This window comes from Panthera pardus, unplaced genomic scaffold, assembly GCF_024362965.1.
Source record: "Panthera pardus isolate Hobbes unplaced genomic scaffold, ASM2436296v1 HiC_scaffold_24, whole genome shotgun sequence".
In the NCBI taxonomy this organism is placed as follows: Eukaryota; Metazoa; Chordata; class Mammalia; order Carnivora; family Felidae; genus Panthera; species Panthera pardus.
The window spans coordinates 107,117,360-107,142,519 of record NW_026526810.1 but is presented as its reverse complement, the minus strand read 5'-3'; the positions used below and the strand labels follow the sequence as shown (position 1 = coordinate 107,142,519).

At 41.0% G+C, this 25,160-nt stretch overlaps 1 protein-coding gene and 1 long non-coding RNA gene across 2 annotated transcripts; both read left to right on the top strand.

The window, feature by feature from the left end:
- The first annotated feature begins 75 nt into the window (after window positions 1–75).
- ERH (ERH mRNA splicing and mitosis factor) lies at window positions 76–16,253 on the top strand. Its single transcript, XM_019451414.2, has 4 exons — window positions 76–225; window positions 4,660–4,747; window positions 9,813–9,933; window positions 15,748–16,253. The coding sequence occupies exons 1-4, from the start codon at window positions 91–93 to the stop codon at window positions 15,848–15,850; spliced, it is 447 nt and encodes a 148-aa protein (XP_019306959.1). The 5' UTR covers window positions 76–90; the 3' UTR covers window positions 15,851–16,253.
- Window positions 9,942–12,191, top strand: LOC109268258 (uncharacterized). The gene is made up of 2 exons (XR_002080541.1): window positions 9,942–10,573; window positions 12,120–12,191. It is a non-coding gene; the product is annotated as an uncharacterized LOC109268258 (long non-coding RNA).
- Window positions 16,254–25,160: the final 8,907 nt, after the last annotated feature.

The window sequence follows — 25,160 nt, the reverse complement described above, 5'->3', positions numbered from 1 at the left end:
TGCGCACCCCATCGCCCTTATCCAAGATGGCTGTGACAGAGTCAGTATCCACTCTAGCTGCCGGAAATGTGTGCGCCTCTATGGCCCAAAATGCTCTTTCGCGGTGCGTTTCTGACGACTTCCGGCGGCTCCTCTCGCGGGGATTGGCTGTTGGCGGCTTTGCAGCTAAGCTCGTGTGCGGCGGCAGTGTCGGCAGCGGCTGCAGCGAGAGAGTTTGGCGCGATGGTGAGAAAGGCCCCCGCGGCTCCCCGATCCCCCGGCCTCTGGGGCGATCCCAGCCCTGTACATCTTCTCCTCGTCTCATCCAGAGCGAGCGTGCAGCTCCACGGCCCTCCTGGTCGTGGTTCGACCTTTCCCCTTCCCGCCGCGGAGAGGCAGGGCCTGGCACTAGGCCCCGGAGCCCGGGTCCGCCCTGCGTTTGCGCTCCCGCCTGTAGGCTCCGGCGAGGCGTGCGGTGTGGAGGATGCACTTTCTCCCAATTGCTGCTTGATAGAGGCAGGCGTGGACATGCTGCTCTGTCCCACCGGACTCTCTGGCCGAGTGCAGGAACAATGGCCGAGGGATGTATGACAAACCAGTTCCCAAAGCTGACAGATGCAGCGTTCTGCACCCAGCGTGTGGGCCGGGAGGGGTCGTCTTTGCTTTGTAATGTGCTTCTCGGCTATTTCCTTTTGTTTTTCTGTGCTCTGTCTTTAAGTACACATAGAACGTTTTTTCTCTTTTCCAAGATTCCAGATGCCCGATTTGGCGTTTCTCGCAGCCCTCAATCCTGTACTTACTCGTAATTTACTACTCATAATCTCTTGGGACTGAAGGCTGAAAAAGATAGGCTCAGCTGGGGGTCTAATCAGGGTGGTAGTGGAGTAAGTGGGTATTTTGATTGTGTTTTATATTTTATTCCACCAAAAAGGAGATGCTCCTAGGGATTATGAGGAATCATGGTTACTTCCACACTTCAGCTTTCGTTTTCTGATTGCTGCAGTTACTGTTAACAAGTTATGGAGCTGTGGTTAACAGCTTTTTAAGGTTGTACTTTTTTAAATTGAGATGTTTTAGTGTTTGATTCCACATAGTTTCCCAGAGAGGACTAGGAATTAGAAGACCGGGTTTCCAGTTCTTGTTTTGTCATACTATCAATGTGACCTTAGATCTTTTACTCTGAGTTTTCATTCTTTGCTTTTTAAGTCACTACTTGGTATTGTGTTCAAATACTTAGATTAAAATCCGAGAAAGTAACAGCAGTTAATATCAACAACCCATTCTCTGTTGGGCAGATATCAGTGATAATTCCTTATCAGTCCAAGTAGCATTAAAAATTAGAATTTGTATATGAATCAAACAATTATTGGTTCAACAATCTTAAATACTTTTGCTTTATCAAGGATACAAGTTTCAGCTTTGGATTTTTTGGGGGGTTCGTTTGGGAGGAGCATTTGAAGCTAATGAGCAAGTCGTACATAATATTTCTGTAGCAGGAGAATGATTCTTAAGAGTTCATGTGTGTGAGACTTTTAAAAAGTTAGTAAGGCCGGGGGCGCCTGGGTGACTCAGTCCGTTAAGCATCCAATTTTGGCTCAGGTCATGATCTCACAGTTCATTAGTTCGAGACCCCACATTGGGCTCTCTGCTGTCAGCATAAATCCTGTTTTGGACCCTCTGTCCCCCCTTTCTCTCTGCCCTTCCCCTGCACACATTCTCTCTTTAAAATGAATAAACATTTAAAAAGTTAATAAGGCCAGATTATTCATTAAAGTGATTCACCTGTGCTTGGTAATTAGAATAAGGATTTTATTAAGGTAATTCTGCATAATTTTTACTGATTTAGGTTTTATAATCTTATTTTTCTATTGTGGCAAGTTTGAATATATATATGTATATATATTTGTTTTTATGTGCTTATATTTTGCATATATATTTATCTTTGTTTTTTAATAACACAAAAGGGCTTCGAAAATAGCTCCAGTAAAAAGAATGTGACTAAAACTGATTTGGGAAGTTTTATGATCTTGAACTGTTGACAGGAAGGCACTACCGCTTAAAAATAATACCCACTTTGCCTGTTTTATTAAGAGGGCATGAGCAGGGGAGAGGGGCAGAGGGAGAGAGAGAGAGAATCTTAAGCAGGCCCCACGCTCAACGCAGAGCCATACAGGGGCCTCAATCCCACAACCCTGGGATCATGACCTGAGCTAAAATCAGGAGTTGGACACTCAACCAACTCAGCCACTCAGGGGCCCCAAATAATACCTGTTTTGACTACAGCTTTGTAAATGTAGTTTTTTGTTCTTAGTAGTTTTTAATCCTTGTCTTTGGGTAGTAAGTATTGAAAATAGTGAGATTTGTCAGAGGTTCATTTTAAGATGTAAGAAGTAACATACTGAGTAGCCGTTTCCATATTTTTATTCTCTTAAGTAAATTAGTCATTTAATTTGCATTAGAGTAAGAACAAAATTAATGTAGTAGCCATTAGTATGGCTAATGTACCGAGCAGGTGCTACTGCAGGAATGCTAATGTGGTTTCTATAAAATTTTTTTCTTCTCAACATGTGGCCCATTGAAACTACTTTTTTTAAGTAGGTGGCTTACAAAAACTTCTATGTAACAAATAATCTAATAAACTGCTTTCTCTGGTTTATAATCCCTATTTAACAGAGGCCTTGACTGTTATGGTCATTATAGGTGAGAATTACCCTTCATTTCTTGTCACCAAGTTCTATTTTTATCTCAAATCCTCAAACTTTTCATAAGAATGAGTTCTTGATGGAGAGGGAGGATTATGAGCAATTCCTTTGCCATTTTTTTTTTTTTTAAGTTATTTCTTTTAAGAGAGAGAACCAGCAAGGGAGGGGCAGAGAGAGAGAGGGGTACAGAGGATCCAAAGCAGGCTTTGCGCTATCACCACAGAGCCGGTTGTGGGGCTTAAACTCAGGAATCGTGAGATCATGACCTGAGTTGAAGTCGGATGCTTAACCGACTGAGCCACCCAGGCACCCCCCTTTGCTTTTTTTATTTTTAATGTTTTTCTTTTCCTTTTTTTCAAATGTTTATTTATTTATTTTGAGAGAGCTCACGTGTATGCAAGTGCAAGGGGAGGGGCAGAGAGAATCCCCAGCAGGCTCTGCACTGTCAGCCCTAAGCTCCACTTGACTTGGGACTTGATCTCACCAACTATGAGATCTTGACCCAAGCCAAAATCAGAAGTCCAGTGTTAACTGACTGAGCCACCCAGGCACCCCCCTCCTTTGCGCTGTATGTAGTGTTCAGAGTACTGGTTTTTGGGTTTTTGGGTTTGTTTTGTTTTGTTTTCTTTTGTTTTTTTGGTTTTTTTTTTGGGGGGGTGTCTATCCGGAAACTCTAGGCCTTGTCTATTTCGGTGTTGTTAAAAATTATCATTTCAAAACATTTTGGGGGGGCCTGTCATAAAGGATTTTTGCGACCCAAAAATAATAGTACAGCAGAGGAGAAGGTTGTCATAGTTTTGCCCAGGAGGAGACAGGGGGCTCCAGTACTACTGGTATTTAGTGGGAATAGGCCAGGAATGCTGCTGAACATCCTGTGGTACACAGGACTACTTCCACAAGAAGGACCCTTCCAGCCCAAGTTGTAATAGCACAGAAACTGAAATAGACCCACTAACGAAAACATGTCCCCTCAGTGAGCATGCGGTGGAAGATGTTAAGTCTATTTGCTATTCTTCAGGCATATTCACATTTGTCACAGTGTGATCATCTATTTTGTGTGATCCTAGTGGTTAAAAATACAGGATTTTGAGATAGCATAGGCTTTTAAGGTGAGTCACCTACTGGGTGAATAGTTCAGTGGTTTCTCTAGGGTAACGTTAACTATATATATTAATTTTGTGCTGCCAGTTTATCTTCTGCCTTCACGTTGGAGTCTAAGCCACGGATAAGATGTAACTCCACTGTTGTGCTGAGATTGGAAAAAGAACGTAGATCGATACAGTGCTTGCAATCACTAATAGTGTTTCACTTTTTCTCTCCTTTTATCAGCCCACATCTGATATTTTATTAAGGAACTTAATAGGGCTAAAGATAGAAAGTGACGAGTGGAGATAGAAAACCTAAGTGATCTAGTTGGGAAGAAAGATAGGAAAGAAAAAACAGTACAGGGTAGCTTATGCTGCATGCTTACAGGCAGTAAGTACAACAGGAGTTCAAGAAAGCAGCCATTAAGGACTGAGAGACTGAAGAGACCTTACAGAGAAGCCGTCCATCTTCTTTTTTTTTTTTTTTTTTTTTTAAATGTTTATTTCTGAGACAGAGACATAGCATGAGTGGGGGAGGGGCAGAGAGAGAGGGAGACACAGAATCAGAAGCAGGCTCCAGGCTCTGAGCTGTCAGCACAGAGCCCGACGCGGGGCTTGAAACTCACAACCCCTGAGATCATGACCTGAGCCGAGGTCGGTCGCTCCACCGACTGAGCCACCCAGGCGCCCCAAAGCTGTCCATCTTCTGATGCTGCACTTGTATAAAGGCAGAAATGTAGGAAGAGCACCCTAATTAATAGTGGGTTTCTTTAAAAATTTTATTAATAGTGTTTTAATAACCATTTGTGTCATGACTGAGGGTTTTATATCATACTACGAATTTCTCAAATATGAGTTAGAAACTTACATTGATATCACTTTTTCCCCTGTAGTCTCACACCATTTTGCTGGTACAGCCTACCAAGAGGCCAGAAGGCAGAACTTACGCTGACTATGAATCTGTGAATGAGTGCATGGAAGGTGAGTTTAAACACTAGTCAAGAGTTTGCTTGTTTTTTCCTGACATTCACTGTAGACTGTGTCTCATTTAGGAACTGGGCTTATTTTTCCTCCACATTTCTTGAGTTACTAATTTGAACGGGGAAGGAAGATATTAAGGACCATATTTGTTGAAAGTTGAAACACTGATTATATGTATTGTCTTTCTGCTGCAAATATTATTTTACCTTTTTTTTATCCAGCTCATCATTACAATGAATGACTTTCTGAAGCCTCCCATTTTTATGTTGATGTTCTTTGTTATGTTAGGTAAATATCTTACAGGTATTCTTTAAGTATTCTGGTTAAACTCCAGCACTATAGCGGTAAGGCAGGCTCTAGGGATGCCTTCAGAACCTATTAGTCCGCTCATTGAACAGATAAACATTAAAAGCTGTTGAGGTTTGGTTACAGTCCATCATTGTGTTAGAAAATAAAAATTATCTCAGAGAATAAAGGCAAATGGAACCAAATAAGTATAATTTATTGTGCATTTGATAAATTGGCACCACCCTGAAGGGAATAGTGAGTGTGTCTTTACTCCATAAACCCTTAGGTGAGAGCCCATAGATCGGATCGTCACAAATTGGATTCATCCTTACATTTAATCATTACATCAAGTAAGCCAGGTGTGGACATTCCGAGCCCTTTTGCAAATTGTCCATTCTTCACTTCTTCCTGTAAAAATTTTATAGTCAACTGTTTTTGCTGCTGGGCATGTCCCCGAATTTGTTGATTATCCAGAGCTAACTGGATTAGACTTAAAATCTGTCCATTTAAAGCCAACAGTGGGTAGATCTGGGGGGGGGGAAAGCTACTGGTAATAATTAGAGACAGCTTCTAGATAGTTGGCACCAGGCCTTCCTGATTGCAGGTTCTCTTAATTTTAAAAGAAGAGGAGGCTCTTGTTCTTCCCCCTCTTTAGGACCCTTCCTCTTCTGACCATGGTAAACTTTGTGCACATGCTGCCTTAGCACATTATTGCTTTACCTTATATTATCATGTTTGGTCTTTGATTCTGCGGTACTCTGCCAATCTTTGCTGATATTAGTGAAGCCTATTTTTTTAATTTAATACATTTTACTTATTTTTTTTAATTTAAATTTTTTTATGTATTTTTTAATGTTTATTTTTGAGAGAGACAGAGACAGAGTGCAAGCAGGGGAAGGGCAGAGAGAGAGGGAGACACGGAATCTGAAGCAGGCTCCAGGTTCCGAGCTGTCAGCACAGAGCCCAACATGGGGCTAGAACTCATGAACCAGAAGATTATAACCTGAGCTGAGGTCGGACACTTAACCAACTGAGCCACTCAGTCGCCCCAATACACTTTATTTTTAGGAGCACTTTAAGGTTTACAGAAAAATTCAGTGGAAAATACAGAGTTCCTATGTACTGCTATAGGAGTTCCATATACTCCTGTGTTCCTATGTACCCCTCACCTCCACAGTTTCCCCCATTAATAACACCTTGCATTTGGAGTTGTATGTTTGGTAAGGTTGGTGAACCCGTTATTGATACACTGGTACATTATTGTTACTAACTAAAGTCGGCTATGAACTAAAGTCCATTATTAAAATTATTAACTGAAGCTTATATTAGGTTTGTTCTTGATGTTGTACAGTTCTGTGGCTTTTACTAAATGCATAGCATCATGTACCCATCGTTACAATATCCTACAGAATCATTTTCGCTTAACCCCAAAACCCCTGTGCTCCACCTGTTCATCCCTCCCCACTTCACCCTTTGCACTCTGGCAGCTGTTGGTCTTCCTGCTGCATCCATAGTTTTGTCTTTTCCAGAATGTCATAGAGTTGGAATCATTACCGTACGTAGCCCTTTCAGACTGGTTTGTTTCACTTAGTATGCATTTAAGGTTCTTCCATTTCTTTTTAAATTAATAGATTTAATTTTTTTTAAGAGTAGTTGTAGGTTTACAGGCAAACGGACTTGAAAGTACAGGAATTCTAGCACACCCCTTCTTCCCTTACCCCCTCCTCCCTGTTTCCTCTGTTACTTACATATCCTGTATTAATGTGATACGTTTGTTAAAATTGTAGAACCAATGCTGATACATTATTATTATTATTGAATAAAGGCCATATTTTCCATTCGTGTTGAGTCTTTGCTTTGGACATTTTTTGGGGTTTTGGCTTACGTACAATGACATGTATCCACCATTTACTGTCCTAAAAATCTCTGGTGCTTTATCTTTTTCTCCCCCCAAAACCTCTGGCAACCACTCATCTTTTTAATGTTTCTGTAGTTTCACCTTTTCTAAGATGTCAGCTAGTTGGAATTAAACAGTATATAGCTTTTTCAGACTGGCTCTTTCAAAAAAAACAATGTGCTTTTAAGGTTCTTCCATGTCTTTTCATGGCCTGATAGCTCAGTTCTTTTTATTGCTGAATAATCCATTGTTTGGATATACCACAGTTTGGTTATCCATTTGGCTAGGGAAGGGCATCAAATTGCTTCCAGGTATTGGCAGTTATGATAAAGCTGCTGCAAACACTCGTGCAGGTTTCTGTGTGGACTCGAGTTTTCAAGCCCTTTGGGTAAACATTGAGGAATGTGATTATTGGATCATATGGTAAGACTGTTTCGCTTTGTGAGAAGCTGACAAACGGTCTTCAGATGTGGCTTTACCATTTCACATTCTCACCAGCAATGAATGAGGATTCCTGTTCCACGTCCTTCACAGCATTTGGTATTGTCAGTGTTTTGGATTTTTGTCATCCTCATAGGTATATACCAACACGTCTTGTTTTAATTTGTAGTTTTCTAATGACATGATGTTGAGTATATTGATAATGCTTGTTTGCCATTTGTATATCTTCCTTGGTAAGGTATCTGATCAGATCTCTTGCCCACGTTTTAATTGAGGTGTTTGGGTGTGTTTTTTGTTTCATTGTTGAGTTTTAGTATTGACTTCTTTGCGTATTTTTTGGATGACGGTATTTTATCAGATCTGTGTTTTGCAAAGATTTTCTCCCTGTCTGTGGCTTGTCTTTTCACTTTCTTGATAGTGCCCTTTGAAGCACAAAAGATTTAAATTTTGATAAACTCTAATTTATATATGTTTTTCTTCTGTTCTTGGTCTTGTCATATCTGAGAACTGATCGCTTTATTCAAAGTCATGAAGATTTGTGCCTATAATTTCTTCCAAGCGTGTTATAGTTTGGGCTCTTACATTTAGGTCTCTGGGCCATTTTGAATATTTGTATAGGGTGTGAAGTCTAAGCCCCACTTTATTCTTTTGCATGTGACTATCCAGTTGTGCTAGCACCATTTGTTGAAAAGACTATTCTTTCTTCATCAAGTTGTCTTTGTGGACCCTCTTTTCTATTCCATTGATCTGTATGCCTATACATAAGCAATACCACACTGTCTTTGTTACTGTAGTTTCATAGTGAGTTTTGGAATTGGTAAGTGTGAGTCTTCCAACTTTGTTATTTTGCAAGATTCTTTGGGTTATTCTGGGTCTCTTGCATTTCTGTATCAAACGTTAGGATCAGCTTGCCAATTTCTGCAACAATAGGTTGGATTTTGATAGGGATTGCACTGAATTTATAGATTATTGTGGGAAGCATTACCATCTTAATGTTAAGTCTCCTGATCCATGAACACGAGATCTTCCATTTATTTAAGTCTTTACTTTCAGTGACATTGTAGTTTTCAGTGTATGTCGTATGCTTTTTTAATTACATTTATTCCTAAGAATTTTACTTTTTGATGCTGTTTTCGTAAGTTCGTGGAGCTGTTTTCTTAATTTCATTTTCAGCTCATTTATTGTTAGGGTATAGAAATACAGTTGAATTTTATATATTAATCTTCTATCCTGCAATTTTGCTGCACTCATTTATTATTAGTTCTAATGGTTTTGTGTGTGTGTGGTTTCCTTAGGATATTCTGTATATAAGATCATGTCATCTGTGAAGAGACATAGTTGCACTTTTTTTTTTTCCAGTCTGAGTTCCTGCTATTTCTGTTTCTTGTCAGATCACTTTGGCTAGAATCTCCAATATGATGTTGAATACAAATGACAAGAGTAGGTACTCTAGTGTTCCTAATCTGAGTGGGAAAGCATCCAGTCTTTCACCATTAAGTATGATGGTGCAAGTGGGTCAGTGCCTTTTTAAGATAAATGGTGAATTTCTTTCCCTGGTTATTTCCTTTGCACTTTTCATCTTTCTGTTCAGTAACTCGTGAGTGATATTCTTTGATCACAGTGTGTGTACCAGAACCAATCAAAAGCCCTAATTCGGATATAATTTAGCTTTTTAATAGATACCGTATATGCACTTTGAAATACATATAGAAAGGGGCACCCAGGTGTCTCGTTGGTTAGTGTCTGACTTCGGCTCAGGTCATGATCTCGCGGTCTGTGGGTTCGAGCCCCGCATCGGGCTCTGTGCTGACAGTTCGGAGCCTACAGCCTACTTCCGATTCTGTCTCCCTCTCTCTCTGTCCCTCCCTGGTCTCTCTCTCTCTCTCTCTCTCTAAAATAAATGGACATTAAAAAAATTTTTTTCTTTAATTTTTTTTTTAATGTTTATTTATTTTTGAGACAGAGCATGAATGGGGGAGGGTCAAACTCACTGACCGTGAGATCATGACCTGAGCCGAAGTCGGACGCTTAACCGACTGAGCCACCCAGGAGCCCAAGAAAAAATTTTTTTAAAGGTGCTCTTACAATAATCTCTTCCTTGGTGCCAGTTTTGTTTTTGTTCTTGCATTGTATCAAAATTGGAAAGCAGACCCACAGTGTCATCACTTGTTTGAACTTTTCTGTGACAGGTCTTTAAAGTTCTTTTAGATCTAGTGGCTTGAAGTAATCATTTTATTGTTAAGGCATAATATACTTAACATTCTGGCAAATGTATGAAATTTAAAGAAATCCACTAGTGACAAAAATTAAAAGTGGTCAACTTACTGTCCTTTTCCCAGCCCAACTTTGTAAAAATAAAATATTACGGTATTGCTATATATTTGCTACTCATGCCTAAAGTTTATACAACTGTAAGATCTTGGTTTTCCTCTCTCTTAGGCGTTTGTAAAATGTATGAAGAACATCTGAAGAGAATGAATCCCAACAGCCCCTCTATCACATATGATATCAGTCAGTTGTTTGATTTTATCGATGATCTGGCAGACCTCAGCTGTCTTGTGTAAGTATCGGCCACCATATCTCTTAAGTTGTATCTTTCTGTTGTTTATCCATTTGTTTGATTTTGGTATTGGGAGCTCACTGTGTGCCTGACATTGATCTTTGCATTTTGACTACTGTGTAGTAATATTTCATCTACGTATGGCTTGTAAGTTAAGTTGGTAACATAGAGCTAATGGCACAGGAAAAGTTAATAGTTTTGCTAATTGGTAGCCATCAATATGCAGAGAGAATGCTGAAGAAGAAGTTCAAAGTCCTTCAAAGTGCTTCTTTGTTTCTTGAACCAAATAGTCTTTTTTTAGTTTGTTTGTTTTTTCCCTTAAAGTCTTTGTCCTAAAGCAGTTGGCTTTGGCTAAGATGATGCTGTTTTCATGACAAAGGAAAATGAGAGTACCTTATAATAAGATCATCTTCAGTCATCAGCTGCTTGAATATTAATTACATGCCAGATACTGTGCTAGAAGTAAATACGCTCTTGAAAAATATATAGGTCTTATTCACAGGGACTTCCTGGGATTCCTGGATTACCACTGGGGCCAGGCCAGGACTTGCTGTCTCACCAAAGATTCCTGTGGAAAATTCGCATTTCCTTGGAACATTTGAGTTTTATTTTGCTTCCTGAAAACAGTCCAGTGATTCAGGTCTGGTCTTTAGTGAAATGTATTAATAAGAAAGTTTTATTGTAACTATTTCAATATAAAAAGCTCATATAAGAGGCCAACAGGGCTGTAGGTATTCTTCTGTGTTGGCTTGTATTATCTATAGTTAATTTGCTTATAGTAGGACATACAGAAAAAGCAACACATAATCATTTAACAAACGTTGGTTGAGTGCTGACTGTATACCGTGCTTGTTCTAGGCATTGGGAATTGAGCAGTAAATAGAGATGGAAAGGATGCCTGTGAAGCTACAGAGGCGTGAGGGGGAGAGCACAGGACATGAAATTGCAGGGGCAGAAGGGTGGTGATGTCCTAGGAGCCAACTTGAAAGTATTTCATATTACTAATAGGCCAAATTCATGAGGACTGAGAATTGACCCCTGGTTCAGCAGTGGGAGTCTTTGATGACTTCCAAAGCAGTTCTGGAAGAGAGACAGGAGTGAAATCTTCACAGGTTTCAGGGAGTTGAAGGTAATGGGAAGCATAAAAGGCAGCCAACACAAATAACTTTTTTGAAGAATTTAGCTTGATAGGAAAGCAGAGAAATGGGATTATAGCTGGAAGAAGAAGTTTTTTTTTTTTTTAATTTTGTTTTTTTAAAGGGGGGAGAAATAATGGTAAGTTTGCAGGCTGTTGGGATGATCTAGTAGAGGGGGAGAAATTGATGGCTTTAGATAGGATATCAGACATTTCATTAAATAGAGTAGGGAGGGCAGGCAGATGTGGAGAGCTTGGGGAAATTACTATGGTTGTTTTAGTTATCTCAGGAAAACAGGAAGGAATCATTTGAAATTAAGGATGAGGGGGAAGATGTTGGAGGTTTGTGAAAAGAGGTGCAAAATAATCTAGGAGGGTGAAGGGATTAGGGCAAGTTGTGATTTCTGAGGTACCTGATAATGAATTTAAGATGGAATTATTAGTCATTATGGTGTTGGGTTTTTTCCTAGTCAATCTTAGCCTGGGTGGATTACAGGTGAGGCTCTACAGGTAGAGAATCAGCAAAGATTTTGCTATAAGTTTAGGGTGTATGTAAGGAAGTATCCTGCAAGAGACTGAATGACTGTGAAACATAAGTGGGGGTTGGGGTGGGGTGGAGACAGAGGTAGGATCTGTTATAGGTCCCAGTGGGGTCACGGAGTTGTTGAAGTTGGGGTATTGGGAAGTAGTGCAAGAATGAGATGCTTGAATTTGGGAGACTGAAGGTGCTGGAAAGCTATCTGGCCAAGGGAGGGTGGGAGATGAGCTCCGGGAAGAGAGGAGTTCAAGGAACTGAGAGACCCCGATGTTGGCAGAATCATCTACTGGATGAAATCACCAATAATGTATACATTTACTTTGTAGACTTTGAGAGCAGGGAGGTTTGTTTTTGTTCACTGCTGTAGCCCCAGTGCCTTGAATAGTATTTGGCACATAGTTGGTACTGAGTAAATATCGGTTGTACAAATGCACGTCACCCTTATAATATGATTTGAGGTGTAGCTTTTTTAAATTATTGGTAATCTTCCTTTTTTCCCATTTACATTTACAGAGCTTCCCATTTACAGAGCTATCTTTGGAATTGATAGGATGGTCTCAATAAAAGTGAAAGAATCTAATGTGACTTCTCTCATGCTGAAGTTGTCTTACGTTTTGAGAAATCGTAAGGTTTTTATCTGATGAAAATATGGTGTTTTTAATACAGTTTTGTTCCAGGTGTGTTTGTTTTGGGACATTTTCACACTTGAGCTTGAACACTAGATGTTTCAGTTGGAACTTAAAGATTTTAATAGAGTTCACATGCGTGCCCTCACCTTGTTCTTCAAATGAACTACTGATTTTATTTTAAAAATGAATAGCTGTCTTATTTTATAACAACTACTTGTTGAGACATCAGGTACCTAATGCTGATGCTTTGGGATGTGGCACACATTCTCAGCAGATGGGGAGTTACTTAAAGCCAAGGATCATGTTTTACTCCCCTCAGGAGATTGTGGGTTAAGAGCTAGCTGGAGTTTTAGAACTAGACACAGCTGAGTTTGAACCCTGGCTCTGTCATTAGCTAGCCCCCCGCCGCACCTCACCCAGGCAGATGAGCTTAATATTGCTAATCCTCAGTTTGCTTGTTTGTAAAATTTAGAGAAATCTACCCACAGGACTACTTGAGGGGATCTAATACTTGCTTAGCACGGTGGTATTGAGTATATAGCAGAAACTCCATTTTTAACTAGCTTGACCAAGTCAGGGCAGGGTTTTATTTTATGTTTCAATGAGTAGATGAATTCTTTAAAATTAGCTAAGAGTAAAATGATATGAGCTTCAAATTCCACATGGGAGTTAAACTATACTGTTAACTTAAAGAGGTGTTATGTTGGGTTTTTTGACTGTAAATTGTAGCTATTTAGGATTCGATCTCTAATGAAACTTTTTTGGTCTCTGAAAACTTACAAAAAAAATTTTGTTTAATGTGTATTTATTTTTGAGAGACAAAGAGACAGAGTGTGAGCAGGGGAGGGGCAGAGAGAGGGAGATACAGAATCTGAAGCAGGCTCCAGGCTCTAGCCTGTCACCACAGAGCCCGACTTGGGCTCTCGAGCTCATGACCTGAGCGGAAGTCGCATGCTTAACAGACTGAACCACCCAGGCGCCCCTCTGAAAACTCTGAGTCAACTTTAGGTTTTAAAACCATTTTGCCCATATGACTTTGTTATTTGAATATTCAGGAGAAATAAGGTGTTTTTCCAAAGAGGTCACCTATTGCCATGGTGCTTCCAATGGTAGCACATCCTGCTCCTTTCCTTAATCAGGGTTGTGACTTGGGCTGTTACTCCTCAGACCAGGAATTGAGTCCATTTTTGTAAATTGTCATGAGCTTATTGCTTCTATCAAATTTACATGGCAGCGACATAGGACTTTTTCTGATTTTCCTTGTTTAAACCATATAGGAGGAAATGAGCAATAAATAAGTTGATACTTTGTGACATAATTAAACCCTGGACAAACTGACTGCATTAATAGTAAAATTTAGGCCTGGAGGCTTGGTACTTCATATATTTGAAATCAGAATACAAATTTCTTCACAGTTCGGAGAGTGGTTAGGATTTTTTAAATAAGCTTTTTAAGTTTAAAATAATGGCCTTTTCAATATACAGGCTTTCCTTGTTTGCCTAAAGACAAAGGGACGTCTTTTCATCCTCAGTTTTGGAATGCAGACGTACTACTCCTAATTAAGGAGACAACCTGGTATCAGTGAGGACGCTGGCTAATTTCACTGCTCAGACCCACGGCTTCTGTTCTTGGATAAACCTGCATTCATAGAACATAACACAGAAGATTCATCTGTACCAAGAGCTAGGGATTTTGTTAATGAATTTAACAGCTAATTGTCTGATTTCAAGTGCCAGTAAACAGCTGTCAACTCACAACTTGCCACAAAAAAAGGCATTATTATTTCTTCAGTTGAAAAATGGCGTGCAAGTTGATGGATTCCTAAATGTTCACAAACCAAAGTCATCTTGCTGGGGGAGATGGTTTAAATAAGTCCCACCTGGGTATAGTTCTGAAAAATTCGATTCCTTTTTTAGTTCTTTCCCAGTGTTGATGTAAATATTGTAGTCTGTTGTACCATACCCGAATTAGACTAGATTAACCCTTATTTAATTAGGAAGCATGAATAAAGAATAATCAAAGAAAATTGTTTAATTTTTTTTGAATATTTCTCGTAACAAAAGGACATTAATAAAAATGAAAAATGTCCTTTTTTTTTTTTAAACGTTTTATTAAGGTAGAAGGTTTATACATTTTTAATAAACCAGATTCTGACCTTACTATCCAGGGGAAGAATATACTGGTATAAAACATTCTGACTTTGGAGTTTGTCTCTCTTGCTAAAAGTTGGAGCATAGGTTTCTAACTTAGTGTTTTCGTAGTGAGGAGGACTCCTGTCCAAGAGTGTTTTAAGCTTCTACTACTTGCCCAAGTCACTTAACTAATAAGTTGCTTGTTCTTTGCTTTTTCCTTATTAAAAAAAGGGGGGGAGGTGATAGTATCTACTCAGGGGTTGTAATTAAGATTGAGTGAGTTGATTCAAATAAGTACTTAAAGTAATACCCAGCAATTGGTAACTTCTTAATCGTTATTATCACTTGTATTTGTATATAATTTTTTGCTGAGAAGTTAAAAAATGAAACTTCTGGCTCAAATAAAACAATAATTGGTAAATTAGATAGTTTGTTTTTCTAAAGTATCCCTAAGGTTTGTTTTGTTGTTGTTGTTGGGTTTTTGTTGTTTTTTAGGCAAACTCCATCTTTGCCTCTCTGGAATCCCTTATAGTGTTTCTACCACGTGACGCACATGGCTTTGAAATGCTGAAGTGCTTTGTTTTTGTCCAATCTGTGGTTCCTTATTGTCTGCTTTTTTTATGCCCAGGCCTTAGTTTTTTAGCCCCAAAAATGATTGTATTGCTTACCCAGCTAGATTTCAGTGGTAGGTCACCTGGAATGTTTGTACTATTGGAGTCTTCTAAGGATACACCTCTAGTGATTGTCTATTAAGCGATACCTTGGCCTCAGAAACCCTGGCGTCCCACTGGAGTTTCTTCGCTAATGCCGATCCTTGCACTCCTGGCTGATAAGAAGCTCATTCACCTTCTAATAATTCTCCACCAGCCTCTAGTGTGATTTATTTTAAGAAGCAAATCCTGAAATATAGGTTAAAAGATTTTCCTCTCTTAATCCTTTACAAAGATTTTCAAAGTTTTTTTAGTTAATTGTAACGTATATAGCAAATCTCAAGTTTGTACCAGTGTTTGGTTTTTGTCTTATTTAATCACTAAAGAAACAATAAACCTTGTAACTCTATAGGAGAAAGAACACAGTTTCTGGTCATACTGTGTCAAGAAGTAGATGTGTAACACAGCAAGCATTTAAGATTTCTAGACCTTGGTTTCTTTTTTCTGCTAGAAGATTGCACTAGGTGGTCTAACGTTCCTATCGCTTAAAATTCAGCATAATGTAAGCAGCTCTTTTATGTTTTCATTAAGTTCATGTATAAACATATACATGAGCTTAAACATATACATGGCACACCTGTGCCATCATTGGGCAATTATAATTTGGGGTTTTAAAAACACGACGATAATTGACCATTGTAACTTTGCTTATTACTTTTCTGTTCCTCAGTTACCGAGCTGATACCCAGACATACCAGCCATATAACAAAGACTGGATTAAAGAGAAGATCTATGTGCTCCTTCGTCGGCAGGCCCAGCAGGCCGGGAAATAGTTGAATTGGAAGCAGTAGGGGGATAGGGGTGGGCTTGGAACACAGGTGTGTACAGCGTGCTGTAGTGGAAGTTTTGTATTATAGGAACCCTGTTTCCATTTTGGTATACTCTAGCCAGGATTGAATGTATTAGATGAAATGTGAGGATCTTGTTCAATCTGAAACCCCCATTGCCCCCTTTCCCCCCCTTTTTTTTTTACTTAAACATTTTTATGATAATTTAGATGGAAGTTGTTTGTCAGTTAATGTTGGTTCCAATCCTTCAAAGTGTTCATATCTTCTTTATAACATTCACTATACTAACCCTTCTTCAGGTTGGGGTGGGGGGGGGGTGGTGACAGTTTAGTTAAATGTCCTACAGATAAAGTCTTAGTGAAAAATGAATAAATGTTCTTTAGCTATATTTTCCCCTTGAGTGATTGTTTTTTTGGCGGGGGGGGGGGGTGGTGGAGGGTCTCTGAACAATTGCATTTTCTTGCAAAGCATTATCGGTCTCAGAGCCAGTAGGCTGCCACGCAGAGAATTTGAAGAAAGCTTATGTGTGTGTTGAATACATTTCACTGTGGTTTATATGAAGCTAACAAGCTTTTACCTCATTTTTCCATTCTTGTAAGTTGAACCTCAATTGCAACTCCAAGGTTTGTACTTGACATTGCTGCAAACATGATGAAAGATTTCCTGGTGATATAGCTTGTCTGCAGCAGCCGCCAGGTTAATTCCTTAGTTTTGGTCACGTTCTCTCTGGGAGGATCTTGGAGAGACCACAGTAAAGGACAAGATAATTTTGTTTTTAATGAACTATGATCACATTGTGACTCAAACGTACGCTGTTCTGTACCTCCAGTCATCAAGTCCGTGTACATTCCCCGATTCTGCTATCTTCATACTTCACCGATAGCCAATATCTTGACACATTCTAAGATTGGCAGTCTTTTGGGAGGCTTTGTGACTGGCCTTCCCCATGTCCCCACTCCTACTTCTACATTAGAGCCTTAAATATTTTTCTTACTTTATGCAGAACCGGATTCTGAATTAGTAGTTCTATGTGCTCACTTTTTCTGTAGAATAATGATTCTATTAGTGAAGTATCATCACTGTATCAAAGGATTATTAAAATTAGGGTGCCTTACCAACTTATGTATAGCTATGGTTAATGTTTTACTGTGAATCAGCCAGATATTAAAATGAAAATGTTCTCACTGAAAAAGGAACAGATCCAAAAGTGAGTCCAATTGTCCTATTTTTCATTTGGGCCTATCCTGCTGCTAGTATAGTTTTATTTTTGTAACAGGTGTGATCTTGGCTTCCTTTTTTGAAAAAATTCTCTAGAGCACATTTGGGAGGAATGGGACCCCTTGCTACTCAAAGACAATACAGTTTCTGGTATTGGGCTTAAAGAGGAAAATACGATTTTCCTAAGGAATGTGGAAGACATCCGGGTCCTAGATGTTGGATAATGAGAGCAAAGAGGAAGAGATCAGTATTTTGGATGATACTTTATAAGGCTTAAGGAAGAGTAGGACTGGAATAAATGTGGAGAAATACACATTTAACTATGTCCAGCATTACACAGAAAAGGAGCAGAGGGAGACTTTCATTGTTGAGGTGAAGTCTTCGATAAAACCTTCAGCGGTTTGGCCAAGCTACAGCCACTGTTCCCCTGTTGTTCAAGGGTTGGAGTATTGATTGTGTGGCCTTTCCCCAACCACAAGTAAAACAGGTTTGATTTCTGTTCATACAGGGATCGTTTATACTGCTACCTAAAAGTGAAACCTGCACCGGACCAATTACAAAGTTCCCGATTCTCTAATGTACCTTATTTTATATACCTGAGCATTTCTAAAATATTTCTTGACAATGCTACTTCTCTCAGCATTCGATCTAAGAAGTTGTAGGAGCGTAAAGGAAGATTTTAACTGTTTGACTTCACTTGTGCTTCTCTGGTTTAAAATATTTATAGCAACTCATTAAATGCCTTGGGCATTATTTGGACAAGATACATATCTTACTCCTATTGTTTGGGGTGGGAAAATATTATTACCTTTGTTCAGATACATTTAGAAGAAAGGCCATTAATTTATGTGTGAGTGTAAAGCTCCTAGCAATAGCACTTAGGCATAGCATTTACGGCTAAGGAAACATTTTTACATAGATCTTATTTAATCATCATGGCAGCCCTTTGAGGTTGGAGATAATTGTTCCTCTATTAATGGCGAAAAAATAGGTTCAGATTGTTCAAATCCTTCACCCAGGTCACACGGCATAACCACAAAGATTTTGCTAGGTGTAAAAGACATGGTCTTAACCTCAGATCTTGAGGGAAGTAGGAAGCCCCCACAAAATGAATAGCTGTGAGCTAAATAATGGATCTCTGACACTTTTCAAAGGGAGCTTTTGCGATTCGAGTATTTAGATTCACAAGACCTGAATAAGGTCCCATTTGTCACCAGTTGAATCAAAAGCATACAGGACAGGGCGCCTGCGTGGCTCAGTTGGTTGCATGTCCGAGACTCTTGATTTTGGCTCAGGTCGTGATCCCAGCTTTGTGGGTTCGAGCCCTGCGCCTGGCTCCACACTGAGTGTGGGGCCTGCTTAAGAATGTGTCCACCATATTTTTCCTAACCCAAGGTCAAATTTGTCCATGGAGCAGAAGTTTTGCTAATTCTTTATCCATAGGTATTTAAGAAGTGTGAGATGGCACACCTAGCTGGCTTTCATGCAGAAGCTAACACTTGAGCTGGGCCTCGAGAAACGGCTGAGCTTGGAAAATAGGACAACAGGACAGAAGTGATAACAAGGTAGTAAAGCACTGTAACGTTTGAAGAACAGCAAGGAAGCCATGGCCGGGGTAGGTAAAGTGCGTATTTAGGTGAGCAGTGGTATAAAGGCCGGGAAAGCTAGTAGTCGAACCCCTTGAACATAAAGCTGCAGACTTGAACTTCGTAGGCTTTTGTGAATAATCTTTAAAGATTTTTAAGGCAAACCTGTCAAAGCTGCATTAGGAGGATTAAATCCACTGCTCTGTGTAGACTAGATTGGAGAACTGGAGACTATAATGTCCCAGAAGCCAAGTCAAGAGAATTTTTCAGTGAGACAGGTAAGATGAGGAATTATAAAAAGGCTTGGGTTTGGAATTCAGGAAATTTTTTCAGGAGTGTAACGCGAAGACAAAAACCACTTGCAGATAAAAAGTACAGGAAATGACGAAGCATAGGCAAGAAAGGCAAAGTCCACTGGAAACTCGAAAGAAGAAAGTGGTAATACGGAATGAGGAGTTGGAAGGACACATGTTTTTTTTTTTTTTTTAAATACAGGTAATTTGTTCATGTATATAAGTAGAGGAAGGATCTAAGATTTAAAAAATTTATCATAATACATCCATAATCGTAGGTCACAAGCACAATATCAAAAGGCTAACCATGAAAATAATGTAACATTGTATGGCGATTATACTTGGAAAAAAAAAACAGCCAAGCTCTAGGCTACACAGAAAGGCAAGTGAGGGATGGGCCAAGAGATGAGGGGCTGAGAGACTGAAATCATGAAGACATTTGGGAGAGAAGTTACAAGAGGCTAGATGATAGTCCGAGGGGAATTTCAATGATAGAAACTTGGAAGGGAATAATTTCTCGGTGATTCATTTTCCTGTCTCCTCCACTACTTAATTCTACCTGGAAGCCTGATCTAAGAAAGATATTTGCCCTTTGAAGACAATAGTAGTCCTTTCAGCTACATTTAGAGATCCCGTGTCAACTTACCTGGCACACTCTTTTTTTACAATCACATGCTTTAACTAGGTATTCGATTTGAGGCATACTGTGCAGAGCTTGGTTTAAAAGTCTCTTCTGTGCCAAAGGTAATTTTCTTTATGCTTTCCAAGAGAGTGGGGAGAAGGCTAATGAGGACTGATTAGATCACTTAACTGAGACAGGCCCTCTGTCCTTGTCAACAGATGTTTGAATTTAAAGTCTCTAGACTGGAAGAGAAATGGGATAGAGCATGATTTTTCCCTTGGAAGCCTGAGGGAGGAGGGGTTGCCATGGTAACGCTAACTCACTCACTTACTGGCGTTAGTTGTGGACTATCTACTCAGTTCCAGGACCCCCCCAGGCCTGGCCAATTACAGTGGCTCTCTAGTCTGAGAAAAAGAGTATGTTTGAGTCTTGCTCCAGGGTGAACAATTTGAAGAGCATCTAACAATGCTGGGGCCCTTCTTCCCAGTGGCCCTGGCCCTTCCAGAGACTGCTTTGTCCTTGACACTGACAGCGGGCCCAGATGTGTGTTGGAAGCATGGTTACCCACTTTCTTCCACCCACCATGCAACTCCGGGAAGGATTACCGTAATGCCCTTCCAGTTATTAAGCAAGTCCCAGTACTCTTTCTGGGAGTCCCTACAACTCCTACAATTGCAGTTGTAGTGAGGGAGGGGGGTTAGCCTCATACTCCCTTCAGAGGAGTGTTAAAAAGGATTCAAAAGTACGGGTACCGAAAGGCCATTTGAGTGCATGTGCTCATTTGTATGAAGTCCCGACGCAGCTCTTCGGGATCTCCAAAGGTGGGAAGTCTTCATACTCCAGTGATTGGGTGGCATCTCCGAGCCAGGTCCTCTCTGCCTCTGTTCAAGTACTTGGATGGAGAAATTACACTTTCCCTTCATGCAAAAGGCTAATGGTAACTACTTGCTAGTGTATTTGAATCCTGTGTGACCTGTTACGTGAACAGTGACCATCTCTAACATATCCCAGCAATCCCTGCAACTGAACAACCTAGATACTGGGATTGTACGGTTTGTATGAAGGATTCTGTATCACCCTTTCAGTGGACTACCCAACAGTAAGTCGGTGTCGGTGCTCAACATGGAGCACGCTGTCCTGAGAGTCCGTGGATAGGGAAGGATCACTCATTCCTCCCAAGGACAGCCTCCTCACACCCCCCGGGCTCTGACAGCACCCCCCATCTGGCCACCTTCTGTATGGGCATCTCTCCCCACTTAGCCCAACTTCCCGCTCCAGGCCACTCCCTCACGGGCCCTTCTCCTGCTTCTCCATAAAGATGGTTTCACATGGTAAACATTTACGTGGCCATATGATAGAAACGCTACCCTAATAGCAGTTGTGCTGTTCATCGCATTTCCAGTGTTTATCTTACTCCTTAGGACAAATGTAAAGCTTTGTAACTGTTACTACAAAACCATTAAACTCCTAAGAATATTGTGCATGTATATATGTGTGTATATGTGTATATATGTGTGTGTATATGTATATATGTATACGTATATGTTACACTTTAATAAAGTTTATTCTAAAGACATATTTAATACTGTTATTAAAACAACCAGAAAGAAGTCTAAGAAAAGTCATGTTACCATAATCATCCCTGTACCTCTCTAGAGGCCTGGGACTCCGTGACAGTCCAGCCCCCAGCTGATCAGACAAAGATTCTTCCAACACCTGCTGGCTCTCTAACGGGCTGTCCTGTAACACTGGGAAATATCAGAAGACCTGATAAAAATGCGAGGGGTTGCTGTTTTCTTTCCCTTCTCTATTAAGCCTTTTCAAGAAATGTTTTAAAATTACTAACGTTGCAGGGCGCCTTGACTGGCTCAGGCGGTGGAGCATGGGACTCTTGATCTCGGGTCATGAGTTCGAGCCCCCGTGTTGGATGTAGAGATCACTTAAAAAAAAAATAAAATCTTTACAAACAAAAAATGAAATTACTAAAGTTGCCAAGCACATCAGTGGTGATCCAAGTGTGGGCATAACCGTGTCTCACCTTGATCCCATGCCTTTTTCATTGTCTTGCATTTGACGTGTTGTTCCTGTTAGAAATCAGGGTTGAAAACGAAGGGCGTGCGGGAACCTCCCATCACCGGTGTAGATTCCATCAGCATTAAGGAATTATTATGAGGTTTTTTGGTTATCTTTTAGAGCCTGTACTGAACTATTGTCAGATAAAATGACATCGTATCTGTGATTTGTTTCAGAATAATCCAGTACGAGTAATGGAGATGAAACAAACGAGGTCGGTCATACATTGATAATTGTTGAAGCTGGGTGGTGGGTATTCATCTCCTGGCTTTTTTACATGCTTGAAATTTTCCACAATGAAAAGTTTAAAAAAAAAAAAAAAGATTGAGAGTGCAATGACAATCCTGTCTTGACGACTGCATAGCTATGGTGTTGCAGCCAGTCTGGTCGTCTCTGGGGCTGGCGACGAGCACCTGTCCCTTGCGCCTGTACCGCACCGTGCCTCGTGTTCTCTGCCCCATCCAGCCCGGAACCCTGCCCGGCTCCCACACATCACGAGCCCGGAAGAGGAAACGCCACATTCTCAAGGCAGGACATATTTGGGTCACAAATGAAGCCTCGCTCTACAACCTGGCCACTCGGGCGGGAGGAACTTGCACAGAAACCGAGCTAGTGTGCTGTGTCAGGCTGGTATTCTGGGAGCCCGAGAGCAGCAGCGGATGTTTGGAGCCACTGAAGCTGCCTTTCTGACACATGCTAATGAGCTGCGTTCCGGGATGTAAACAGAGTCAGCACTTCAAACTGAATTCTGGTAGAATTTAACAACCTTTGCTTAACCATCTCCCTAGTTTGCTTCTGACCGGACACAGCGCGCCAGTCTGAAAGGAGGCATTCCCACCTCTGACAGCTTTACAACGACAGTTTTTAAAAAGCTGCCAACTCACGCCCAGCCTCAGTGTGGGTAATTGCACTTGGCACGTCGTTCCTGTTAGAGGAAAGCAAATGTGTTTTCTGAATACCCAATTTCAAGCTTCTCGGCCCCTCTCCGTAATCTTCCTCAGTCTGGTTGGGAGGTGAGCTGTCATACAGGGGGACCATGTGCTAGGAGTCAGAAGGACTCGTTAGGCTGACACTTGAGAGCTGATTTTGTCATGCTAACTTCAGTCCTTTCCTAAGTGAGGACCACCAGTCTCCGAGGAGACTGTGATCATTGCCTGTTTGCAAAATTAGGTCTTTCTCTACAGAGTAAATAGGCTTCGAGTGTGGGTAATTGTATCAGTTGGTTACGTGGTCAGAGCGAAGGAGGCCCACACATGAATGTCCCTCCTGTAGATGGGTTAACTTTTCTGTTCCATAAGAGCAGACACTCATCTTGAAAACACAGGCCAGTTCCAGAGGGAACTCGTCACCCCTCCCCACTGACCCCATCCAAAACAGCCCTTCCCATCTTAAACAGGGCTGCCAACCAGCCATTGCACGGGCAGCAATAGAGGGGGTGTGGCTTATTGGGTCATATGTCAAACTGCAGGAGAAGCCAGAACACAGATGAATCTCCGGGTCAAACAAAACCAGAATCATGGGCAGTCAGGAATGCCTACCAGTTCTGGTCTCTGTCCCCCTTTATGTGTCAGCTCCGTTTGTCCCAAAGATCAGCTTCTTCCACTTAGTGGGCAACACGGCTGTCTGCAGAGTCTTTAAACCAGTTTAGACTCATCTCTCTGGCTCTTTTTTTAAAAAATTTTTTAAAGCTTATTTATTTGAGAGAGAGAAAAGAGTGAGTATAGCATACACAAGCGAAAGAAGGGCAGAGAGAGGGAAAGAGAATCCCAAGCAGGCTCCACACTGCCAACACAGAGCCCTACGTGGGGCTCGAACTTACAAACTGCGAGATCAAGAGTCAACGCCTAACCGACTGAGCCACCCACGCACCCCATAACCAGTAGTTTTTTAATGGTTATCGCGTGCCAGACCTAATGGCAAGTTCCGGGACAAAGCAGACATGTTTCTACCCAGAACCCTGACTCAGAGCCAGCTTCATAGGCATACAACCTATGCACTTAAAAGTTGTACAGGGCCCAGGGCTTTGAGGGACCCACTCTGCCGTTGTCATTTTTGAAATTCTTAATAATTTATGAATTAGGTGACCCATATTTTCATTTTACACTGAACCCTGCAAATTACGTAGCCAGCCCTACCCTGGCGATAACTCCAGAAAGCTCCCCAGCTCTCTCAGAGCTGAAAACAGTTCAAGGACAAGCCAGTAACCCCTGCACACTGTCAATAATTTTAACAGGACTGTCTAATATATTTAAAGAGATGTAAAGAGTAAGTGATTTACAGAGATAGTTTAAGAATATAATTCTAGGAGGGGTGCTTCGGTGCCTCAGTGGGTTGAGCGTCTGACTTCGGCTCAGGTCATGATCTCACAGCTGGTGAATTCGAGCCCCGGGTCGGGCTCTGTGCTGCTGGCTCGGAGCCTGGAGCCTGCTTCGGATTCTGTGTCTCCCTCTCTCTCTGCCCCATCCCTGCTTGTGCTCGCTCTCGCTCTCTCTCTCAAAAATGAATAAACATAAAAAAAAAAAAGAACATAATTCTAGGAGCCAGACATCTTGTGAGTCCAGGCCCTGCCATTTCCTGGCTATGGGATCTTGAGCAACTCATAACATTTCCTGACCTCGATTCCCTTGTTATAAATGGAGATAATAGTGACCAACCCCCAGAGTTGGCTTGAGGATTAAAATACTTAAAACCCGGGGCACCTGGGTGGCTCAGTCGGTTGAGCATCCGACTTCGGTTCAGGTCATGGTCTCGCGGTCTGTGAGTTCGAGCCCCGCATCGGGCTCTGTGCTGGCAGCTCAGAGCCTGGAACCTGCTTTCGATTCTGTGTCTCCCTCTCTCTCTGCCCCTCCCCTGCTCATGCTCTGTCTCTCTCTCTGTCAAAAATAAATAAACATTAAAAAAAATTTTTTTTAAATACTTAAAACCCTTAGGTCAAGTTTTGAGCATCCTGAAAGCGGGTCCAATTGCTCAACCACCTGTTCCCTTCTTCGTGCTCCCTTCCTTTGGCTCCCTCCACTCTCCCTCCACGCTCCTGGGGTGGAAGATCTGGGTCAATGTGAGTGGCTCTAAGTGAGGAGAATATTGAGGAGAAAAACCAAGGAATTATGGCCTTCAGGGAAGCAATAACGTCTTACCTAAAAATTGTTTGAGCAAAGACTTTGTTGATGTTAGCAATTTGTATGCAAATAAAGACTCCTGCATCCTGAGCCAAGACCTGACCCTGGACAAACGCTGCAAGGCCACAGCTTAGTACACAGAGAAGCCTTCGTCCTTTCTGCTGCCAGTTTAAACTAAAACTTCAGATCATCCCAAAGCTGTAGTTGTCGCTGCCTTAGCCTTGGACACATTCATTAGTATGTAAGGCAGTTTTTCTCACCAGGCAGGTGCCTCTCCCTCTGTATTTGCTGCATCATCTCTGCTGTCTCCCCTTGTTCTCACATGCATTGTTTAATCAGGCACTGATTTGGCATTAACTTGCAAATGCTGGGTCTCCTGGGCCTGAT